Below are 19,653 nucleotides of genomic sequence, written 5' to 3'. Positions count from 1 at the left end.
TCTCCCTCCCTCCCTCCCTCTCTCCCTCCCTTTCCCTCTTTTGACCGCCCCCATGCATGCTCCCAGGCTCACTTCTCTCTTTCCTTCCAGCACTTTGTGCTCATTCATCAGTGGGTCATTATTCTCTTCCTGTTCAAGGAAGAGTTCAAGAGACCTGGGCTTTGTGACATCTCAAAGAAACCCTGAGGCGTCACTAAAATTAGAAATTAAAATGTTGTGCTGAGCAGTGGGATGGGAGCTATCTGACAGCACAAGCCTTTCAGGGCTACTGAGGGACCATTTCATGTTTCCAGCTGATAAAAATGGAACAAATGAACAACCCCAGGAGGGGATGGTACTGTAGGATGGTAGGGTCCCAGGAAACTTGGAGAGGGGGTTGTCGGCTCTGCAGTTATGCTGCTGATTAAAGGATAAAGGCAGAAAAGAATATGGAATTGTGTCAACTACACAGAAACCGCTCATTTGGAGGGGTGGGAGGAGAGAAAGGGAGGAAGAGAGGGAGGGAGGGAGGGAGAGAGAGAGAGAGAGAGAGAGAGAGAGAGAGAGAGAGAGAGAGGTTTTTTTGCTCCTCTTTAAGCATCTCTGCCCCCTGCAAGCTATCCCCATTTTCCAGATCAAAGGTGGAATAGAGGCCATCTTTGGCTGTCTCCCTATCAGGAAAGGAACAGTCAGTCCTAACACTCCCTTTTCTATAGTCAGAAAAATTGACTCTCACAAGAGCACTATACTGACAATTTTTAAGTATATGCAGACTTCTCATCCTAGACAGGTAGGAGGAGGACTAAGGACAGAATCCAGAATGTCAATTACCAGCTTATGGAATTTTGCCATCTTGAAAAAAACCAGAGAAAATCCTTTAAAGCACCATAAATTAAATCCTTATCTGATGCTCAGGCAAGCTGCCACTTAAAAAATGACTCTTCTGCCCTGAGAATAGGTTATTTTTAACTGACTTTCTATCTGTATGTGGAGAACTCACTGCCATGTGGGTTTCAGGGCTAGCTCTCCACTCGTTTTAGGCAGTAACTCACGGAGAGGAGCTTACTGGTGGCTGGAAATGGATTTCACACGATGAATGGCAACTTGAGTCAAATTAGAGGCCAGTCATTGTTTATCATAGCAGGCAGTGTGTGTAGGGTATGGGTTGAATTTCACACTGATGGGCACACACATTGAATCGCTAGGGTGCAGTGGAGAGCAAGAAATAATTGGTGGTTTGCTGACCATCAGGATTAGTAATATATTTGGTTGAACCATATGGAATTTCTAAGTTTTGTAAATCGAAAATGGTTAAATATCAGCAATTTCACATGGTTCAACCTAATGGTTGAATATTACTCAAAAGATACTTGATTTTGGATTTCCTCTTTCACATGATCTCAGAGAATTTCAATTGCAAAGATGGCAATGCCCATTTAAAAGGGGGATACCGGGGCCAGCCGAGTGGCTCAGTTTGTTAAGAGCTCGCTCAAGAGTTTGAGCTCTAAGCAACAGCGGTTCGAGTCCAGCCCGAGCTGAGCAGCCGCTGAGCTGCCAACAGGTAGCAGGATGGCTCAGCTTAAAANGCAACAGCGGTTCGAGTCCAGCCCGAGCTGAGCAGCCGCTGAGCTGCCAACAGGTAGCAGGATGGCTCAGCTTAAAAAAAAAAAAAAAAGGGGGGGGGGATACCAAAGGGCAGGCTGAGTGGCTCAGTTGGTTAAGAGCTCGCTCAAAGGTTTGAGTTCTGAGCAACAGCAGTTTGAGTCCGGCCCGAGCTTGAGCTGCTGCTGAGCTGCCAACAGGTGGCAGGATGGCTCAGCTAAAAAAATAATAATAATAAAAATTAAAAAACCCAAAAAAAATAAAAATAAAAAAAGGGGGATACCGAAACCCAGACTACAGTCAAAGATCAAGCCTGGAAGGTACTGGAAACTGAAATTCTCACTGGGCTTTTTCAGCTCTAGGACGATACATAATCCCTCCTTCCCAAGCATGCTCCTTGGAACTCTGACCTTGAGGGGACACTAATGGTATTGCATGAGAAGAAATTCGGGAGCCGAACCGAGTAAAACAGGTCTCTTTACTGCCGGATTTCTTGAAGCCAGTAACATGGAAATGTCTATGAAAACTCCACAAAGGGGAGATAGTGTATACACAGCATTTCCCAAATATACTTGACCCAGGCTTGCTTCTCACCCTATTCCCCACACTTTATTGTACACACACATCACCTGGGGATCTTGTTAAAATGTAGGTTCTGATTCAGCGGGTCAGGGACTCTGCATTTCTAACAAGCACCTGCGATGGTGATGGTGATGTTGCTGGCCCACGGGCTGCGATTTGAGTAGCTGAGCTCTAAGGGGTTTAGTGTCTCCCAGGGACCATTCCAGGCTTTTGGGTGAGCCTGGATCTGAACACGGGAGAAAGGCAGCACCTTGGCCTCACCTCCATAAACTCAGCGCTGGAGCCCACGTGCTGCCTAAAGCACAAAAGGAAGTTCTCCTCAGTCGGCAGGATCTGCGCCAGCTGTGGGGATCAGAGAGCGACAGTAATATTATGGAGGGCCCTACAGGAAGCAGAGCTGACTTTCCTGCAGGAAGGATGAGGTGGCAAAGGGAGTCACATTTTGCTCCCTTCCTGAGAACAGCCCTTCAAAGGGGAAGAAGGATGTTCTGAGAAGTGCATCTTCATCACCCTAAACCTTAGGGTATGAGCAGCTGAAGGGACAGAAAGTGGTCCCAAGTACCCAGTCGCAAAAGAACACTTAATAGATTATTCCATATATATAACATTCCAAAAAATGCAAACATTTTTTTGTGGTTGCTAGCACAGGATGGCCTGTACCAGGCAAGGAACCTTTTGGGGGTGATAGAAATACTGTATCTTAATTGGGATGGTGATTATATGGCTGTGTACAACTGTCTAAACTCATGGAATTTTACATTTCAAATCAATGCAACTTATCATATGTAAATTATACTTCAACAAATCTGACTTCAAAAAGTGCAAGTACTCTTGTGCAGCAAACACTGTTGGTTGCCCACCCAACTGGCCTTTCCTTCCTTCTGCTCCCAGCATCCTTGGTCACAGGCAAATCCTGATTAGTCTAAGCTAAGCGTGCTAATCTTATTCCTTGCCAGTGATTGGCTTATGGGTAAGCATGTGACCTAGTCCTGGCCAATGAAATGTGAGGGTACTCCTGGGAAAGGCTTCCTTGCTCTTATCAGAAACCCAATGAGGTGAGCCCTTTCTGCATCTGGACATGGTTGAATCTGGATGTGATGCCTGGAACTGTTGCAGCCAGCTTGCTACCAGCCTCAGGATGAAATGGTTTTGGAGTCAGAGAACAGAGCCAAGAGAACTGCAGAGAAGCAGGGCTGGACACCTGGCCTCCTTCACCTGGAGTCAACCCTACCATGGCCTTTCTCATTAGGAGCCTCTCATGGTTTAAGCCAGGAGTTGGTAAACTATGGCCCACGAGCCAAATCTGGCCCAATGCCTGTTTCTGTAAATGAACTTGTATTGGAACATAGACATGCCCATTCATTTACATATTGCTTTTGTGCCACAGTGGTAGAATTGAAGAGTCCTAACAGAGACTGTATGGCCTTCAAACCCTTAAACATTTGCCACAATCTGGGTCTTTACAGGAAAAGTCTGTTGATCTCTGGTTTGAGCCCATTTGAGTCAGCGTGTTCCGAGACTTGCAGTTTAGGCATCTCTAGTGGAGTCTTTGGGTGCCTTTCCCAGATTCCCTTTCACTAGGCTGGTGGGCCATTCCTCAGGGGCTGTGAAGGACCACTGCTAATGGCTCATAGCTTCCCCCGGCAGGAGAACTGCCCTCCACCAAACTAGAGCTGCCCCAGCCACCTTCCCCACCCTATCCCCACTTGGGGGCAGCCTGCATCCAATGACTAATTGATCACCCCACCCCTTGCCTCAAAGTGGGACCAACTCTGTGGCACAATCCACACTCCACAGCTCCTCATGGGATTGGGTCAAACCTAGGCTCTAGCTGAGACCATGCCTTTAGCTTAGCTCCTGCCTCTGCCCTTTCCAGCTGCCCTCTCGTCCCTTGTCTTGAGAATCCTCTCTCAATAGGTCCCATCCACTCAAATCTTTGTCTCAGTCTGTGCTTTCAGGCCACTAACCTAAGGCGGCATCCCACCAATCCCCCTGGGGAGGAGCTATGCCTCATTCGTGTGCTGCCATCATCAGCCTTGACTGCTCGATCACAGGTTGCAAACAGATTGCCAGACGTGTTTGGTTGGTCCTGCATACACATGCATATGGACATGTGTGTGTATGAGTGTATGTGTGTGTGTGTATAAATTGTTACATTAATTAATTAAGGACAGCCATTAGACTGAGGCGGTCTTCATGCCCTAGTAGCCCATGTAAGCAAATCAGAACCTAAAAAAACAGCCATCTAGGCTTTCCCAAATAATGCAACCACTTAAGCTATAAACAATCAGATAATTTCCTTCCTTTGCTTTTGTCTCTTCTCTATAAATCTTTCCTTTAGCTCCTGTCGGTGGAGTACTCCTAACCATTTCCTGTTTGGCACTGCCTAATTCCAACAAATATTTGCTCAAAGTCTTGAAATTTTTAACACTTTGTGGACCGGTGATGCAGATTTGTGTCTATATATTTAAATGCCCCATCCTCAATGTGTTAATATGCCTCAATTTCTCTTTTAATAATATATATATTCATATATATATTATATATATATAAATTATACATGCTATATATGATATATGTTATACAAATTTTGCCTTTGCACGCCTTTTAGGTAGGGCATGAATTCTCCTGTTCCCCAGTCTTCACCCTCCCTTCTATCTTTAGCTGGGCTCATCACACATGTACAACACCTGCTGAACCCTGAGAACATTTAAGGTGTTCATCCCTGTCTTAGGCCAATGTTTGTTGCTTCCTCTTTCCTTTTGAGATACAGAAAATGGTGCCTCTGTTCTCTTTGGTCATCCTAAGTGCTGGGGATGGGATGGGGGTGCTTTAAGACCACCATCTCATTTAGATCCCTAGACGGATGTTTGTGCATGGGAGAGGCACAGGTGACGATGGCCATTCCCATGTAGCTCTTAGCCAGGACAATAGGACTCACCTCTGCCATTTCAATTTTCCCATCTGAGTTCTTGTCATACTTCTGCATGAATTCCTTCATCTTCTCCCCGAAGTTGTCACTCTTTGACACCTGTGGAAAGACCACGGGGACTGATTTTGCTGCGGGGTCCCATGTGAACCATGGATCTCTCACCTTTTTGGTGCAGCAATGGTGGGAATCATCTTGTGCCCTAAATATGCAGGCATGGAACCAGGTTGAGCCAATGAATGCCCTTAGTGATCAGGGCTGCACCCTTTTCCTTTCCAGGATCCTTCCACATCCAGTGGTCTCTTCTTTGAGGCTCGGTCACATTGTTTTCAAGGGGGAATAGCACACATGGACATGTTCTGTGCCACATAATTAAACATGCCCCTCTGCCTTTGAGATGAATTAAACCACAACACTTATCATAAGGGTGAGGACTTACTCCCATCACTCAGGTGTGAGAGCTGAGGCTCCAACATTTTACTGAGGTCGCTTCTAATAAACCCAACTTAATCCAGTGGTCCCCAATTAGGTTCTAAGCACCCCACCAGTGCAAGGTGCATTGCTCATTTTCTGCTTTAAAGCCTAATTGGCAATTTCACAATATTTTTTCCTCTGATTTTATCCAGGAGAAATGTGAAGAGAAAGTCTTCATATAGCTGAGGGGTAATTTAAATAGTTCACTAGGTTACTAGGACTACTGGAAAGGCAAAAAACTTCACACATTCCTTTAGCCCATGGTTGCCTATCTAATATAAAGCACCCTTGAAGTTCTCAAACCTTCTCTTGGTTTGGGGCGTTGCTGGCTAATTATTTGCATTAATGAGCTCTTCCTAATCTCTAATCAATAACGAATCTACTTGGGATGCCTCTTCTTCACTTATCTGAGGACTTTGGGGAGGGTTGTGGGCTTTGTAGGATTGGGCCATGGAGAATTCTATCAATTCTTAGAGTCTTGCCTGAATTCCTTCTATTGCTTTTCACCTTTGGAACTGGTCTCAATTTGCCAATATTTATTTGTTTATCAATATTGATTGCTTTACCTTGACAAATGTGCATGGGACGATCCTAAGCCCTTATCACAAATGTGGTCATTTAATTTATTTTAATTAATTAATTTAATTTTTATAACAGTCCCCATGAGGTGAGTAGCCTGTCCATTCTACACACAAGTGGAGGCAGAGATGAAGTGACTTCCCCCCAAGATCACCAGTTAGTATAGCTAGAATTTGAACTCATGGCTCCTGCTTCCAAGGCCAATATCCTTTCTATCATGTAACAGATGCTCTGAGACCCAGTCTGGGATATATTAGTTGAGATTGTAGTTGACATATGTGAAAATCACCCCTGATGCCATCTAAGAAAGACAATGATTGAGAAGCACTTCATGAGAACATATTCTTCCACCTACCCCACTATCCCAGAATCAGTTGTGAAGCCTGTGTTTTCTGAGATCCTGGTAGTGAGAGTGACGGGAAAACTGTTGATAAACCCATGAATCACCTCCATCACTTAAGTCCATTGCTTGGACCTCCTCCTCACTGGGCTCTCTACTGAGCTTTGAACCAGGAGTTCAATGGTGTATTTGTGACTCATCTCCCAAACTACTCCATGAAGACTTGTTAATAAGCAGTGAGTTGACCAACAGGCACACTGCAGGGGAGGGTGAAAAGACCCCCAAAGGATCCTTGGGAGCTTGGAGAGCAAGTGGGGCTGACTCCATATATTCGAGAATCAGGCATGGAAATCACAACAGACTAGCTTCAATCACCTTGTCTTTTCAGTATTTCAGATGCTCCTCCAGAAGGTTTTCAAAATGCTGCATCACCTGGGACAGACAATAGTCCATAGTGCCAGGTTGGCACCAGGGGAAACAACATCCCTACTGTTAAGGACATGCTTTGGAGTCACTTCAGGCAAGCTAAGAAGGGTGGTCTGACACCTCCACAAATGAGGCCAGCCAGTACCATTGGTTCAGATACTGGTTTGGAGTAATCCGCCATTTTCCTCTAGGTCCTTGCTGAAGATGCCAGCCTTTGCTGGCCTAGAACAGTGGTTCTCTTGTGGGGATGATTCTGCACCCCTCACATAGGACATTTGGCAATGTCTGGAGACAATTTTATTGTCACAACTTGGAGGGGACGCTACTGGCATCTCATGGAGAGAGGCCAGGGATGCTGCTAATCATCCTACAATGCACAGGACAGCTCCCCCCACCCCCAAAGGATTATGCAGCCCCAAATGTCAAAAGTGCTGAGGCTGAGAAACTCCATCTAGAATAAAAGCACTTGAAACCCTCTAGGCGTCCAATCTTGAGTCATGACTCCTCTGAATATCTTAAATAGGCTGTGGACTCTTCCCTAGGAGAAAAATACTTTTATACACACATACATAGACACAAAGCTTTGCAATTTTGGGGGGTTCATTGACCCCTGGTGTCCATTCATGAACACTCCTCAATCCCAGTCACCTAGTGTACTGAGGTCAGGTACTCTTTTTAGGGAGTATTCCAATTAAAAAAAAATCCTTACAAATAAAATGTCTAAGGGTCAAATGAGAGCTGTCAGACCCACTGATGGGATGCATAACCTGGGACAAACAATGCTCGAAGCCATGGTCAGGTTGACAGAAAATACCCCAAAATGGGAGCGAGGGCTGGGCTTACCATGCCAGAGCCTTTTCTTGCCTTCTCCAGCTCTTGGAAAAAGTTTTCTAGTTCTTTACCTTCAATATACCCATTTCCTACAAAGAAAAAAAAAGCAATTAACCTCAGAGCTAAGTAGTAAGACTGATGGGAGGTGGGTGTGGTGGGAAAGTTGGGGGCTTCACGGAGAACTTCTCACTGGTTAACAAACAGGTGTCTGGGTCAGCCCTGGACTGTTAGGAGTGCGGACCCTGCCCTCAGGGAGTGTGCAACCACAGAAATCAAAGATTAATAACCACATGTCTTTAGGGTATACATTCAGAGAACACTGGGAGGGAGCAGCCTCTGGGCCAGGCCAGCAGACATGAGCAGGAGCTGGGAGCTGTCTGTAACCAGCTGGGCAAGCAGTAGGAGCTAGAGATCTGACAGGGGACCACAGGTCATCAGCATCCAGGTTTGTCAGCAGGTGGTCGGCCCTGGTCAGCAGCGTGAATGAGGTCAGAGGCAGAACTTGGGTCTCTGGGATTGGAGGGTGCACTGAGTTAAAGAGTGAACCCCTCAAATCCATGTACACCTGGAACCTCAGAATGTAATTTTATTTGGAAATAGGACCTTTGCAGATATAATTAGTTAAGATGAGGTTATACTAGATTGGGGGGGTGGGGGAAGTCCTAAATCCAATGACTGGTGTCCTTATAAGAAGGCCATGTGAAGACACAGAGAGACACACACTGGGAAGAAGACCACGTGAGGACAGGCAGAAATTGGAGTTAAGCATCTCCAAGCTAAGGAGTACCACGAATTGCTTGCAACCTCTAGAAGCTAGGAGGACATGGAGAACGTTGCCACTCAGAACCTGAAACCAATCCTGCCAACACCTTGAATTTGGACTTCTAGCCCCCAGAACTGCAAGAGAATGTCTGTTGTTTTAAGCCACCCAGTTTGTGGTACTTTGTTACAGCAGCTCCAGGAAACTTATAAAGAAGGAAAGAGCAGAAAGAGAAAAGCAGGGCATTTGTGCTATGAAACGGGGGTGCCTGAGAGAGTAGGTAATAGGGACAAAGCATGGGGGAGGCCATCCACTGCACAGTAATGAAGAGAGGGGCTCTGAGGTCTAAGGACACAAATTCAAACTCTGTTCTGCTGCACTTACCAGCCATTTGACTTTGGGAAAGTTATTTAACCTCTCTGGGTTATTTTAATTAAATGGGATTTTGGATGTAAATCCCATCACTTAACCCATTATGAGTGAACTGTAAATGTTGCTATTGTTTGATTTCAGTGACCAGAACCTGCATATTAGATAAGACTGAATCTGGGTGAAAAGCGGTTTTCAGGACCAGGTCCCAAGGTCAATGCCTGACATACAAGATCACATAAGTAGTCCTTTAGGTTCTCAAATCTTGAACCCAGATGGCTTAGAGAGCAGGGTTGCTGAGTCCACGGCCAGGGTCACTGGTCTCTGCTGTGATGGGGAGGAGGGATTTGTGGGTGGGAAATCTGAGAGACCTAAAGCCCTGCTCTCCAGGCTACTTTCTGCGAATGGACTCTCCTGGGATCTTTCAAAAATATGGATATCTGGCTTCTACTCCCAGACATCTTGATGTAATTGGTTTGGGGTGTGAACTAAATATCATGCTTTTTTTTTTTCCCCCAAAGCTCCCCAGGTGATTTCCATGTACAGCAAGGTTTGAAAACCACTGGCCTAAAGTCAAGTTCCAAATCTGATCTAAAGAATTAAGCAAGGTTTGCATATATAATATTCAACTTGAAGAGAAAAGGGGGATGGCAGATAGCTTGCTTGAGGGTCGAACGAAATTACAAACCGAACAAAGGAAATAAAAAAGAAGTATTGCCCTGGCCTTGGTGGGGCCTGGGTGGGGGCGGGGGTAAGGGTGAGGGGGGGCGTATATCTTCTTTCCAGTCTTTCCCTTATCGCCCATGAGAATAAATATCCTTAGAGGGCCCTCTAGTGGAGAAGACGCCACGATAACTATTGTATGGTAAGACTCACTTGAGATAAATTATGTATTTTTGTCTACAGGGAAAAGATGTGATTGGACTTGGGGCTGAGACTTGAGTTCTCTTTCCCCCACCCCAGGATAGTGTGGCCACCTTTCTTCCACGATGTTCTGCAAAGCTTCTTGGGGGAGTTGGACTTGCATTGAGTGTGTGCCTAATAGTGAGGCCACCTGGAGTTGGGGAGGGGCGAAAAGGGAGGGGGTGGATGGAGGAGGGGCTTCCTAAGCAAAAAGGAAGTCCAGTTGATGGTAGCTCTTGAGTTGGAGGAAGGACTACTGTTTCTCTTCTTAGTCACACCCAGCAGTGATCTGGCTATTCTCCCATTTCTTAGGCAGAAAGCTGAGGGACGCTCTGGGTCCAGGTGCAGCTTCCAGAAGCCTGAGGCTGGGGTTGGAGAGGCAGGCTGGGAGCTTGCGCTGTGAGCATGCGCTGGGGTTCGTTGAAGCAGAGGCCTCAGAGGCGGCGGAGTCCGAGCTGGGTGGACACGTGAGTGCGTGAGTGTGTATCTGTTTCTTGGGTGTATTAGGAGGCAGATGAAGTGACTGCCAGGGCTACTTGGACAGGGTGGGCAGGGAAGTTCTCGCTGAGAAGCCCCAGCTACTGAGCAGAGGGAGGAGTGAAATCAGGCAGGGAGAGGGCCCCCAGCTGGGATAGTGCCATTGGAGAAAGAGCCACTTCCCTGAATCCAGCTGGCAGGAGGCTCCCAGAAGCTGGAGGAGCCCCTCTTGCCAAGCTAGGAATTCCCCTACCACCTCCCTCTCTGTACCCCCCAAAAAGGGGCAGAAACGTGGTTCAGTTCAACAAGCCTTTACGTTTTGAACTGAACAACAGCTCCGCATTGTGTTCGGAGCTCAGGGGGCCTACAGTCAAGCTTTAGACATGGGCCTATTTTCCAAGAGCATTTAATGGTCTGTTGGGGTGAGGCAGCCAGACAAGAACGATGTGAATCTCCCAGCTGAAGGCAGAGGGTGAGGAGCAGAGATTGGGTTGGCAGGCAGGAGCTGCAGGGCCCAGTGAGGGGGCGGGGGGAAGGACTTCGCTACTTTGGCCTCCCTCAGAGCAATCCCATCCATCACCCAGGAGGCACCTATTATCTGAGGCTGGGGTGGAGGACGGCTGCCTACATCCTTTCAGGGAGGACTTCAGCACTGGGCAAGTGGTTTGCTTTTTCTATGACCCTCTTACGGGGGGTAGAGTGACTGGCCACCAAGCAAATCTCATGTGGAAGGGCATCAATATGGATGTGGTTACTGTGGCAACCGTCACTCCTAGCCTCAGTATCAAACCTGTTCTGTGACCCTTAGGGAGAGGGGGCTGAGTGGGAGCCAGGGACCCTGTACCTTCCTCATTCTGCTCTTGCTGCCATTTTTCACCACCACTGTGCCTCAGTGCCCCCAAATTTAAAGTGAGACAACACATCTTCACAATTAATCTGACCGTGGACACTTGGAAAGCCTTGACCGAAGGAAGGATGCCCTGCTCCATAGTGAAAAGAGGCCTAATTGTTTCTCACTGAGACTTGTGAATACAGGTTTTCTAAGAATTGAACAGGAAAGAGGAACCTGAGTAAGAGGTATAATTCTACCACCAGCTCTGTGACTGTCCATGTGACGTTGAGCAAACCAAAATATTTGAGCCTCAATTTCTTGATCTCTAAAATGGGCATAACTACTTATGTTCTTTTTACTTTATGGAGCTACTGTGAGAGCCATACAAGGTAATGTGGCAAAAGCATTCTGGAAAATGTAAAATCTCGCTGAACGGAAAGCATCATTTTAATACTCTGTGCTCCTAAGGTCTTTTGAACCAACCCATGGCTGTAAACCCTTTGGCCCAAAGAATTCCAGCATGACTGCTATCTTTAGAGTGCTGGTTCTCAGCCCTGGCTTGTATTAGAACCACCTGCCTGGGCCCCATCCCCAGAGCTTCTGATTTAATTGACGGGGTGTGGGGACTTCTCGTGGGCATATTTTCAGAGCTCTCCAGTTCATTCTAATGTGCATTCAGGGATAAGAACTGCTTTAGAGCAGCGCGTCTCAGGTTTTAAGGTGTGCAAGAATTATTATATTAACCTGGGGATTGTATTAACATGGAGATTCCGATTTAGTAGGTCTAGAATAAAAGGGCTTGCTGTTTGAAGCGCGGTCTGTGGAAGAGTAGCATTGGAATTACCTGGGACCTTGTTAGAAATGCCGAATCCCAGGCCCTACACCAGTCCTGCTGAATCAGAATCTGCATTTTAACAACGTAGGAATGTAAACGTTTGAGAACCACTGCTTTTGAATGTTAGTGTCTTCTTAGAAAAATGGTGCCTTTGGCTTTACATTTGAGGTTGAGGTGGAGGGGACTGATGTGAGCCCCGAGATGGTAGACCTGGGTCTCATATTGACAAGTGACTCACCTCTGTTGACTTGAGGGGCCTCGACCAGTGCTACTCAAAGTGTGGTCTGGGGCCTGACAGTGTCAGCTTCACCTGGGAGCTTGTTAAAAATGCCAAGTTCTCAGGTCCCATCCCCAGACCTACTGAATCCAAATCTTTGGGAGTGAGGCCTAGAAATCTGTGTTTTAAGAAGCCCTCCTGCAGGCTCAGGTGTGAGAGCCACTGGCCTCGATGCTGCGTTGGTGTTCACCTGTCTCTGTTACTCTATGATGCATAGTTAAGAAAAAATCAAGGAGGGGAGTTAGGCAGTTTCAGACTTCCTCGTTAAGCTACACAAGGGGCTAGGCCACTTGGCTGTCTGTCCAGAGTTCCAGCTTATGGAAAGGCAAATAGCCCTTTGCCCTCCAGCATGAGCACCCTCTGGGACAGTCAGATACCACCCTTGAAGGCAGAAGATTGGCTTTCTCTGGCTCTGCCCCCACATTACTTTGCGTGGTGTGTACCATTTACAAAGAGCTTTCCACTCCCCACCCCGTCTGGTCTTCTGGAGTCTGCCAGGTAAGCAGATGGTGTTATCGACCCCATGTTAGAGAGCAGGAGTTGAGGGGAAAGGAGATCTAGTCACAGCCAACAGCCTTGTTTCCTTCTATTCATCCCAGGGGCGACCTCTGTCCATATCTGTACGTGTCTTGGTTTTTCTCTTTGTCAGACACACACACACACACACACACACACACACACACACACACACACTTCTCCCAGGGGTTCCTGGGAGATGAGGGGATCCCAGTGCAAACAGCTACTGGATGGATGTTTAGACACTTGCCTTTTAATCTGTGTTTCTAGGCGGTGCTGCTTCTGGAACAGTGGCTCCGGAGCTGGGCTGGGTCCCCTGAACCTGTGGACAGCTGGCAGCCTAATAATGCTGGGCTGATTCCCAGGCGTGGGCGAGGCCAGAAGGATGGGGCAGATTGGGCCAGAGAGGAGGGGAGACAGCAGAGAGCCAGAGAGGAGGGGAGTGCTGAAGCCAGAGGCCCCAGATGGGCTGGGCTGGGCAAAGGAGGGCACATGACGCAATGGGCCAGGAGAGCCGCCAGGTCGCACCGGAGAGGCACTGCTCTTGAAGAGCCTCGTGCCTGCTCTATTAATTCTGGCCCCTGGGAACTAGAAGAGATTTCCCCAAGGGGTCTCCTTGGCCCTGGAAACCTCCCCCAAGGGCTCAGCTAGTGAAACCACTGAAGCCCAGAAGAGAATGACCACGGTGAGCCAGCAGGGATTGGATCGCTGGGCTTGTGGCTGCCCTGTCCAGGTGCGCTGAAGCAACTTGTTTGTAAAAATGCGTCCCATGGCTGCCTCCTTGGGGAGCCCCAGCTCTTCTCAGGCACAGCTGCCTCCCCCAGCCTGATGCAATCACCCTCCACAGAGAGGCGGGGCGCTGGGGCGTGGGATCCGAACACAGGGCATCCCGCTCATGGCTGACCAAAGGGCACTGTTAGTGAGACAAATGTGGCGTTGTGGGGTGAAAGTGGAGGTGGGGTTACAGTATTCATTCCTAGGGCCTACCCCAGAGAACCCCAAATCCTGACCCTATGCCTAAATAATACACAGGCCCCACAGAGATACCCCAACAGGGTTAAAAGAAAGCCGCCCTCACCTAACTGTGACCTTGGCTTTCTGAACCAGAACCCTCTGACTTCAATGCACCAAGAAGCAATCATTTTTATAAATCCTATAATTATCTTATGAATAGCACAGTTATAGTGCATTGTAAACATGGTAGTATTTGCGTAAATACTTAATATATACCAGATATTTTGTAACCCTGTTTGGGCATGTCTTCCTTTTTAGTGTTCCAAGAGCCTTCATTGAATATTCCAATGCAAGCTGCCCAGGAGAGGTGCTGTTGTTTAGCGTTCCTCCCCTTCCCCAACCAAGGACCTGAACTCTGCAGGTGACTGGTGCTCAGGGAGAAGCCTGTCTGGGCACGCTGGGTCTAGAAGTGTCCTCCGTGGTGGGTGGGTTTGGAGGATGGTTTTGTTATGACCTCTGCGGGTAGGAGGAGAGAGGAGAGAGGAAGGAAGACTGGGTAAGGCTTTCCTAAGCCCCTTGTGGTCCTACTTGTCCTTAATTTTCAAAGCGCTTGGGGCCCACACAGGTAAGGAACAAGGGGCTTATGTTTATGTCCCTGTGAGAGGCTCTGAGAGCCCCCTGTGTCACCAGGGCCACCTGGAGGCAGACAAGTGCCCAAAAGAGCCTGGGTAGGTTCTGGGCACACCTGGAGATAGGCATCTATAACATATATTTCTTTTGTGGGGAGAGGGAGGTGTCCATAAAATTATTTTCTTGTACATTTTTCTTGTTGTGCCGATTACACAAGAAACACATGCTTTTGTAAAACTTTTAAGCACTGTAGAAATTAGAAAATAAAAGAAAATGCCTTTTAATGTTACTTCATCCATTCTGCAGAGAGAACCACTATTGTTATATTCTTTCAAATATTTTTCTAGCATACATGTTTCATTAATAGTGAAAAATGGGCTCATACTACAATAGTGCTCTACAATTTTTAAATCTTAATAATACATCTTGGACATTTTTCCATGTCAGTACCAAAGCTCTACCTCATTCTCATTGGTTGCATAATATTCCACTGTAAGGATTAGCATGGTTTCTTTCTCTGTTCCCTAGTGAAGCACGTTTTCTCCCAAATTCTCAGTCTTCCAAAGAACTTGGTGAGAGAGCCCCTGGTTCATGGAACTTTTTGCACATGTGCTAGTGTATCTGTGTAGGATAGATTCTTAGAGTGAGTGGGATTTCTGCTTGGTCCTAGGAACGTCTGCTGGCCTTTGGGAGAGAACCCATCTTATCCATACGCTCTCAGCTGCCTCCAAAGGGCAAAGCCAAGGCCACAACTTGGCTCCTCACAGACCTCCTACTGGTCGTCGGCAGGATAGGAGCCTGGTGGCCTGTGTGGTCAGAACCACACAGAGGGCCAGTGTGAACCCTGAGCTGGGAACCCCTAAGCCCCTTGGCTCTTGCAGAGTGAGAAAGTGCCTGATAACGAAGTAACCAGGAAACACTACAGTGGACGCAGACCTGTAAGGCTGCCTAAGGGCCACTCTAGCAGGGAGGTGATATGGAAAAGCCCCAGCCCCACCCAGGTTAACGTGGTATGTGCTTGGCTGCTGTCTTCCCTACTTGGGTCTTTGAGAGACAACACCAGAACCCTCTCAAATGCATGACCTTGGCTGACTGCTGAGGAAGAGTCTGGGGTGACACAGGGAACTAGGACTCCTGGGTCCCCCCATACATACTTTTCTGTGTCATATCGTGAAAGAACTTTGCCTCTTTAAATCCCAGTTTTCCCCTCTCCAAACACCTGTTCCTTCCTTTCTCCACCGAAAGGCTAGTGATAATTTTGAAAAGAACCTCTTTGGGCAAAGTCACCAGGGTGATGACTCCTTCCTCTGAGTTAGGAATGGACTGAGTTAGGGTCAGAGCCCCTGCCCTCCTCAGAATCTAGCATCTCCTGGCTCTGTTTACTATGGAATCCAGGGGGTGGGGTGGTGGCTGTTTCCCTGATGGCTGTGACTAATTGGGCTCCAGCAAGCTCACTCTAGGGACCTGGCGAGCTGCAAAGGGGAGTCCTCCCAGGGCTCTTTAAGTTTATGAGCAGCAGGGGGACTCAGAGTCGGGAAGAAACCCCAAGAGAAAAACAGAAGCCAGAGTTAGTGAGAGGGAGGCCAAGACAAGGCAGGGAGTGCCTCGGGGGTGAGGTGGTGAGCTTCCCAACAGGCTTTGGTGTTTGAGACAGGTAGGGAAGGTATAGAGCAGGTGGCCCTCAGCCTAACTCTGGGTCCTTTACTGGAATTCCAATTTGGCTGTATCCTTATTTTCCTAAATCACCTCTGGACCATCTCTGGCATTCTAATTCTTTTTAGAATGGCCTTCCCTCTCTGTGAGGCCCATGAGCCCTCCTTGGGACTGCCCTGAGGCAGCGATCATAGAAGGCCTGGTGCACAAGAAGCAAGAAGCAAGCGTTTAGCTCCCTGTTTACATTGGAGCAGGAGGGAACCGCAGGTATAATGGCTTTGGGGGTCATTAAAGACTCTTGAGTCAAGTCCTAGTTTAGCTATCCTCCAGCCATGCCAAAGACCTCTTTCTGGGATTAAAGGAACTGCCCACCACCTCTGAGGCGGAGTCAGGAGCTGTTCTGTGGGCAAGTGGCAACGAAAGCAGGTATCCAGAAACCAGAGTCGGGGGACCGGTGCTGGCCAGTCGCCAGCCTCACCACTACCTCGCTATATAACCTCAGAGAAGTCACTCCTTGCAGCTGTTTCCTCATTTACACAAGGAGAATCATGATCTGCCTAGCAGGCTCACAGTGCGGAACTCAAGAAGGTGCAAGATTGTGTTTTGAAAAGTACAAAGTCTCAGATAAATGTAAGGATTTGCGTGATTATCGAAAGTGCTATTGGTTGTCCCCATGAGGATGGGGGGAAAGTAGAACTGTGGAGTCCTCTGTTTATAGCTGACTCATCTGGCAGGAGGCTGGAGGTATAACCTTGGCCACTTGGTAACTTTCCTTGAATCATGCAAGTCTCTGGTGCAGATAAACTGGCAGGAGCATCCTTAGGGAATGTGCTTGTCATCTGGAATACTAAGAGGTTGCAGGCTTGTTAGAGCCCTTTTCACCAAGGGAGTTTTATGGCACCAGCCAGGGATTGGAAATACAACCCCTCCTTAGCCCCATTTTACAGATTTAACCATCTATCCACCTCCTTCAGTAATTCACAGGCAGATCACGGTCCTAACCCACGTATCATATGCCCAGTCCTCTGCACCCCTACCCCCAGTTTCCTCAGTTGGCTCCAAGGGAATAAGACTTCACTCATTCATGTCCCCAGATGTTAACTCCTGCCTCTCCATAGCACTCTGGGCAGAGGACCTCTGTTTAGCCACCTTCACGCCTGCCCTGCTGAGGTGAGGAAGGGAAGGGGAACGAATTGAGCGAGCCACCACCTGGTCCCCCCTTTGGTTCCCATACTGGCCCATCTCAATCCCAGGATAAACACCCTGTGCCACCACCCTGCCAGCAGACTGAGATGCTGGAACATTTTGGATGCCCACCCCAGCCAGGACCTCAGAGAAGGAAATCAGATCACTTATTTGTTTTTTTTTTGTTTTTGTTTGTTTTGGAGTGGTGGAAAAAGTCTCTAGCATGAGCAGAAGCCTCTAAGGGGAGGGCCTCGCTTTCTTTATGCCTGAGTCAGACCATCGTAGACCCCTAGAATCTCAGTGCTGGAAGCCACCTCCAAAGGTCATTTAGTCCAGGTCTCACTTTTTGGGTGAGTCAATGCCAAGGCCACACAGAGCAGAGGGTTTGGTCACTGAGGCATTTAAAGTTGTGCCTTCTCCCCCACCCAGATATGGAGCCACCAAAAGCACCCAGGATTATCACCATGAGGGAACATGTGAGGCTAGACCACAGCTCTGCCCCCACCATACCCACTGCTGGTGTGGGTGGGACCACATGTGCTTGCGGGAATGGAAAAATGGGCAGAAGAAGTCCACGGGGTGTTCAGGGCCCCAGTGCCATTCTCCACTCCTGTTCCTTGCTAACGGTGATGCAGAGGCCAAGGGTTTCCCTTTAGGATCCCTCAGCTTGCCCCAGCCTCCAGGATGGTGAAAAGGCTAACGTGGTATTCAACAAAAGGGGAACTTGAAGAAAGAAATGAGTGGGCTTCTGAGACCTGTGGCTGCAGCAGCTAAAGGCAGGACGTTACCTTGAAGAGAAAGGCGGGAAGATAAGATGGCAGGGGGCATTCATGGGGAGCTTCGCCAGCCCAGGCCTCCTTTCTGGGAAAATTACAACTTGCCCAGAATGAGGCTGCAAAAGCCAGTGGGCTCTCTGTCATTTATATCAGGGAAGAAAAGTTACTGACAGTTGTCCCCAGAGCAGCCAGATGTCTCTCAAATTTACAACCTGACATCAGCTAGCTCTGCAGCCAAAACACCCCCCTGGGGCAAACGTACACTTGTCAGCATCAATGCTCCCTCCCATCCCCTCCACCACAGGTCCCCACAGGTCAAATGGGCACAGAAGTTGGGAGCTTTACTGACCGTCTGCGTCGAAGTGCTTCCAGATCTCCAGAAACTGGGACGCCGTCAGCTCGGCCAGGTGCAGGTAAGGGGGCTGCTGCTGCGGACCAGCCATGGTGAGCTGCTCGGAGACCTCAGGCAGCAAGAGCTCTGCCTGCGCACTCCGCTCTCGGCCAGGTCTTGCGCGCCACGCGGCCTTTATATACAGTCTGGAGGCTGCGCCCGTGCCCCGCTGCCAGCAGGGGGCGCGCGCGCTCAGCGAATCGGCCTGGGTTGCAGAGGGGCGGCGGCCGCTCAAGGCCTCTCCAGGGTTCGCGGTGGTGTGGACACAAGTATGATGAGGTGAAAGCCCTCGGCGCCGGGCTAAGGAAACAGAGGTTCTTAGGTGCGAAGGGGAAAGAGGCTACTCTTGCCTTCCCCTCTTCCTGACCATCTGGAGTGCAGCTATCACATATTATTGGTAGCAGTAGCAATAATGACAACGACAGGAGTAACAGCAACACCATTAATGGTAATAGTATGTTTGACAAGTATTTAGCACCTGGACTATGGAGTTCACTAGGTCTCTTTCATGCCTCCTCCCATCTGACCTTTCCGCAGCAGAAAGTCCAGGGACCGCTTTTTCATGTGGGGACTTGAGACTTCAAATGACTAAATGACTTGTCCAGCAAATAAGTGGCCAAGCTAGAATTTGAACCCAGCTTTTCCCTTGCTCTCATGGCCCCTTAATGGGGCCCAGTCTTAGGGAGAAGGCAAGCGTTCTCAAGGCTTTACTTGGGGTGGCGGGGGGGGGGGGGGGTTGGCTGGAATTGGCGCCCCCTAGGGAGGGTCCAGGTTGGGAGTGAAAAAGGGGCTCCCGCTGTCTCCTGGGTCTTGTTTTTTTCTCTCCTTGGGGTGCGCTGTTACCTGCCGCACCCTGGAGAGGCTCTGGAGGCTTTTAAACATTTGTCCAGGGAGTGGCAGGACTAACTAGATCCTACCCTACCGGGTCTTAGCCACGCCCACCTAGGGTATCGTGGGCAGAGAAGATCCAACGCTGATCTAGGAATCTTCGGCACTGGTTTCAGAGAGTACAATCCTGAGGACAGCAGACCTCCCGAGTTGGGAACTGGGATCCCTCCCCATTCTCTCTGGTGACCTACACCCTGGGGCCTGTCCTGGCCTTGTGCACCCATCACCCCCAGAGTGGCAGCTTCATCCTTCCTTTCTCCCCTCCCACTGAGTGACTGAGGAATGAATTGATGCTCATTAACATGTGCTAATGAGTGTTAGCTGAACTGCCTTCCAAAGGGAGAGCAAAAGGGAAGGTGAGAACAGAAAGGAGGTCGCTAGGGCTTAGAGGACCTGGACCTTAAGGAGGATGGGGGGTGAGGGGGGGGGAAGGTTGTCCCTCAGGAGAAGGGGTGCACCCAGGGT

At 48.6% G+C, this 19,653-nt stretch overlaps 1 protein-coding gene across 1 annotated transcript in view; it reads right to left on the bottom strand.

The window, feature by feature from the left end:
• Positions 1-18,424, bottom strand: part of CALB2 (calbindin 2) — a 41,794-nt gene extending 23,370 nt beyond the window's left edge. Inside the window, exons 1-4 of the mRNA XM_019653353.1 lie at positions 18,259-18,424; positions 7,755-7,831; positions 5,105-5,194; positions 2,425-2,505 (exon numbers count right to left, since the gene is read on the bottom strand). Of these exons, the coding sequence (XP_019508898.1) occupies positions 2,425-2,505; positions 5,105-5,194; positions 7,755-7,831; positions 18,259-18,352 (342 nt within the window). The 5' untranslated portion in view covers positions 18,353-18,424. The remainder of the gene's footprint in view (positions 1-2,424; positions 2,506-5,104; positions 5,195-7,754; positions 7,832-18,258) is intronic.
• Between the last annotated feature and the right edge of the window lie 1,229 nt (positions 18,425-19,653).

Source organism: Hipposideros armiger, unplaced genomic scaffold (assembly GCF_001890085.2).
Source record: "Hipposideros armiger isolate ML-2016 unplaced genomic scaffold, ASM189008v1 scaffold_9, whole genome shotgun sequence".
Lineage (NCBI taxonomy): Eukaryota > Metazoa > Chordata > Mammalia > Chiroptera > Hipposideridae > Hipposideros > Hipposideros armiger.
This window is presented reverse-complemented; position numbering and strand designations above follow the sequence as displayed.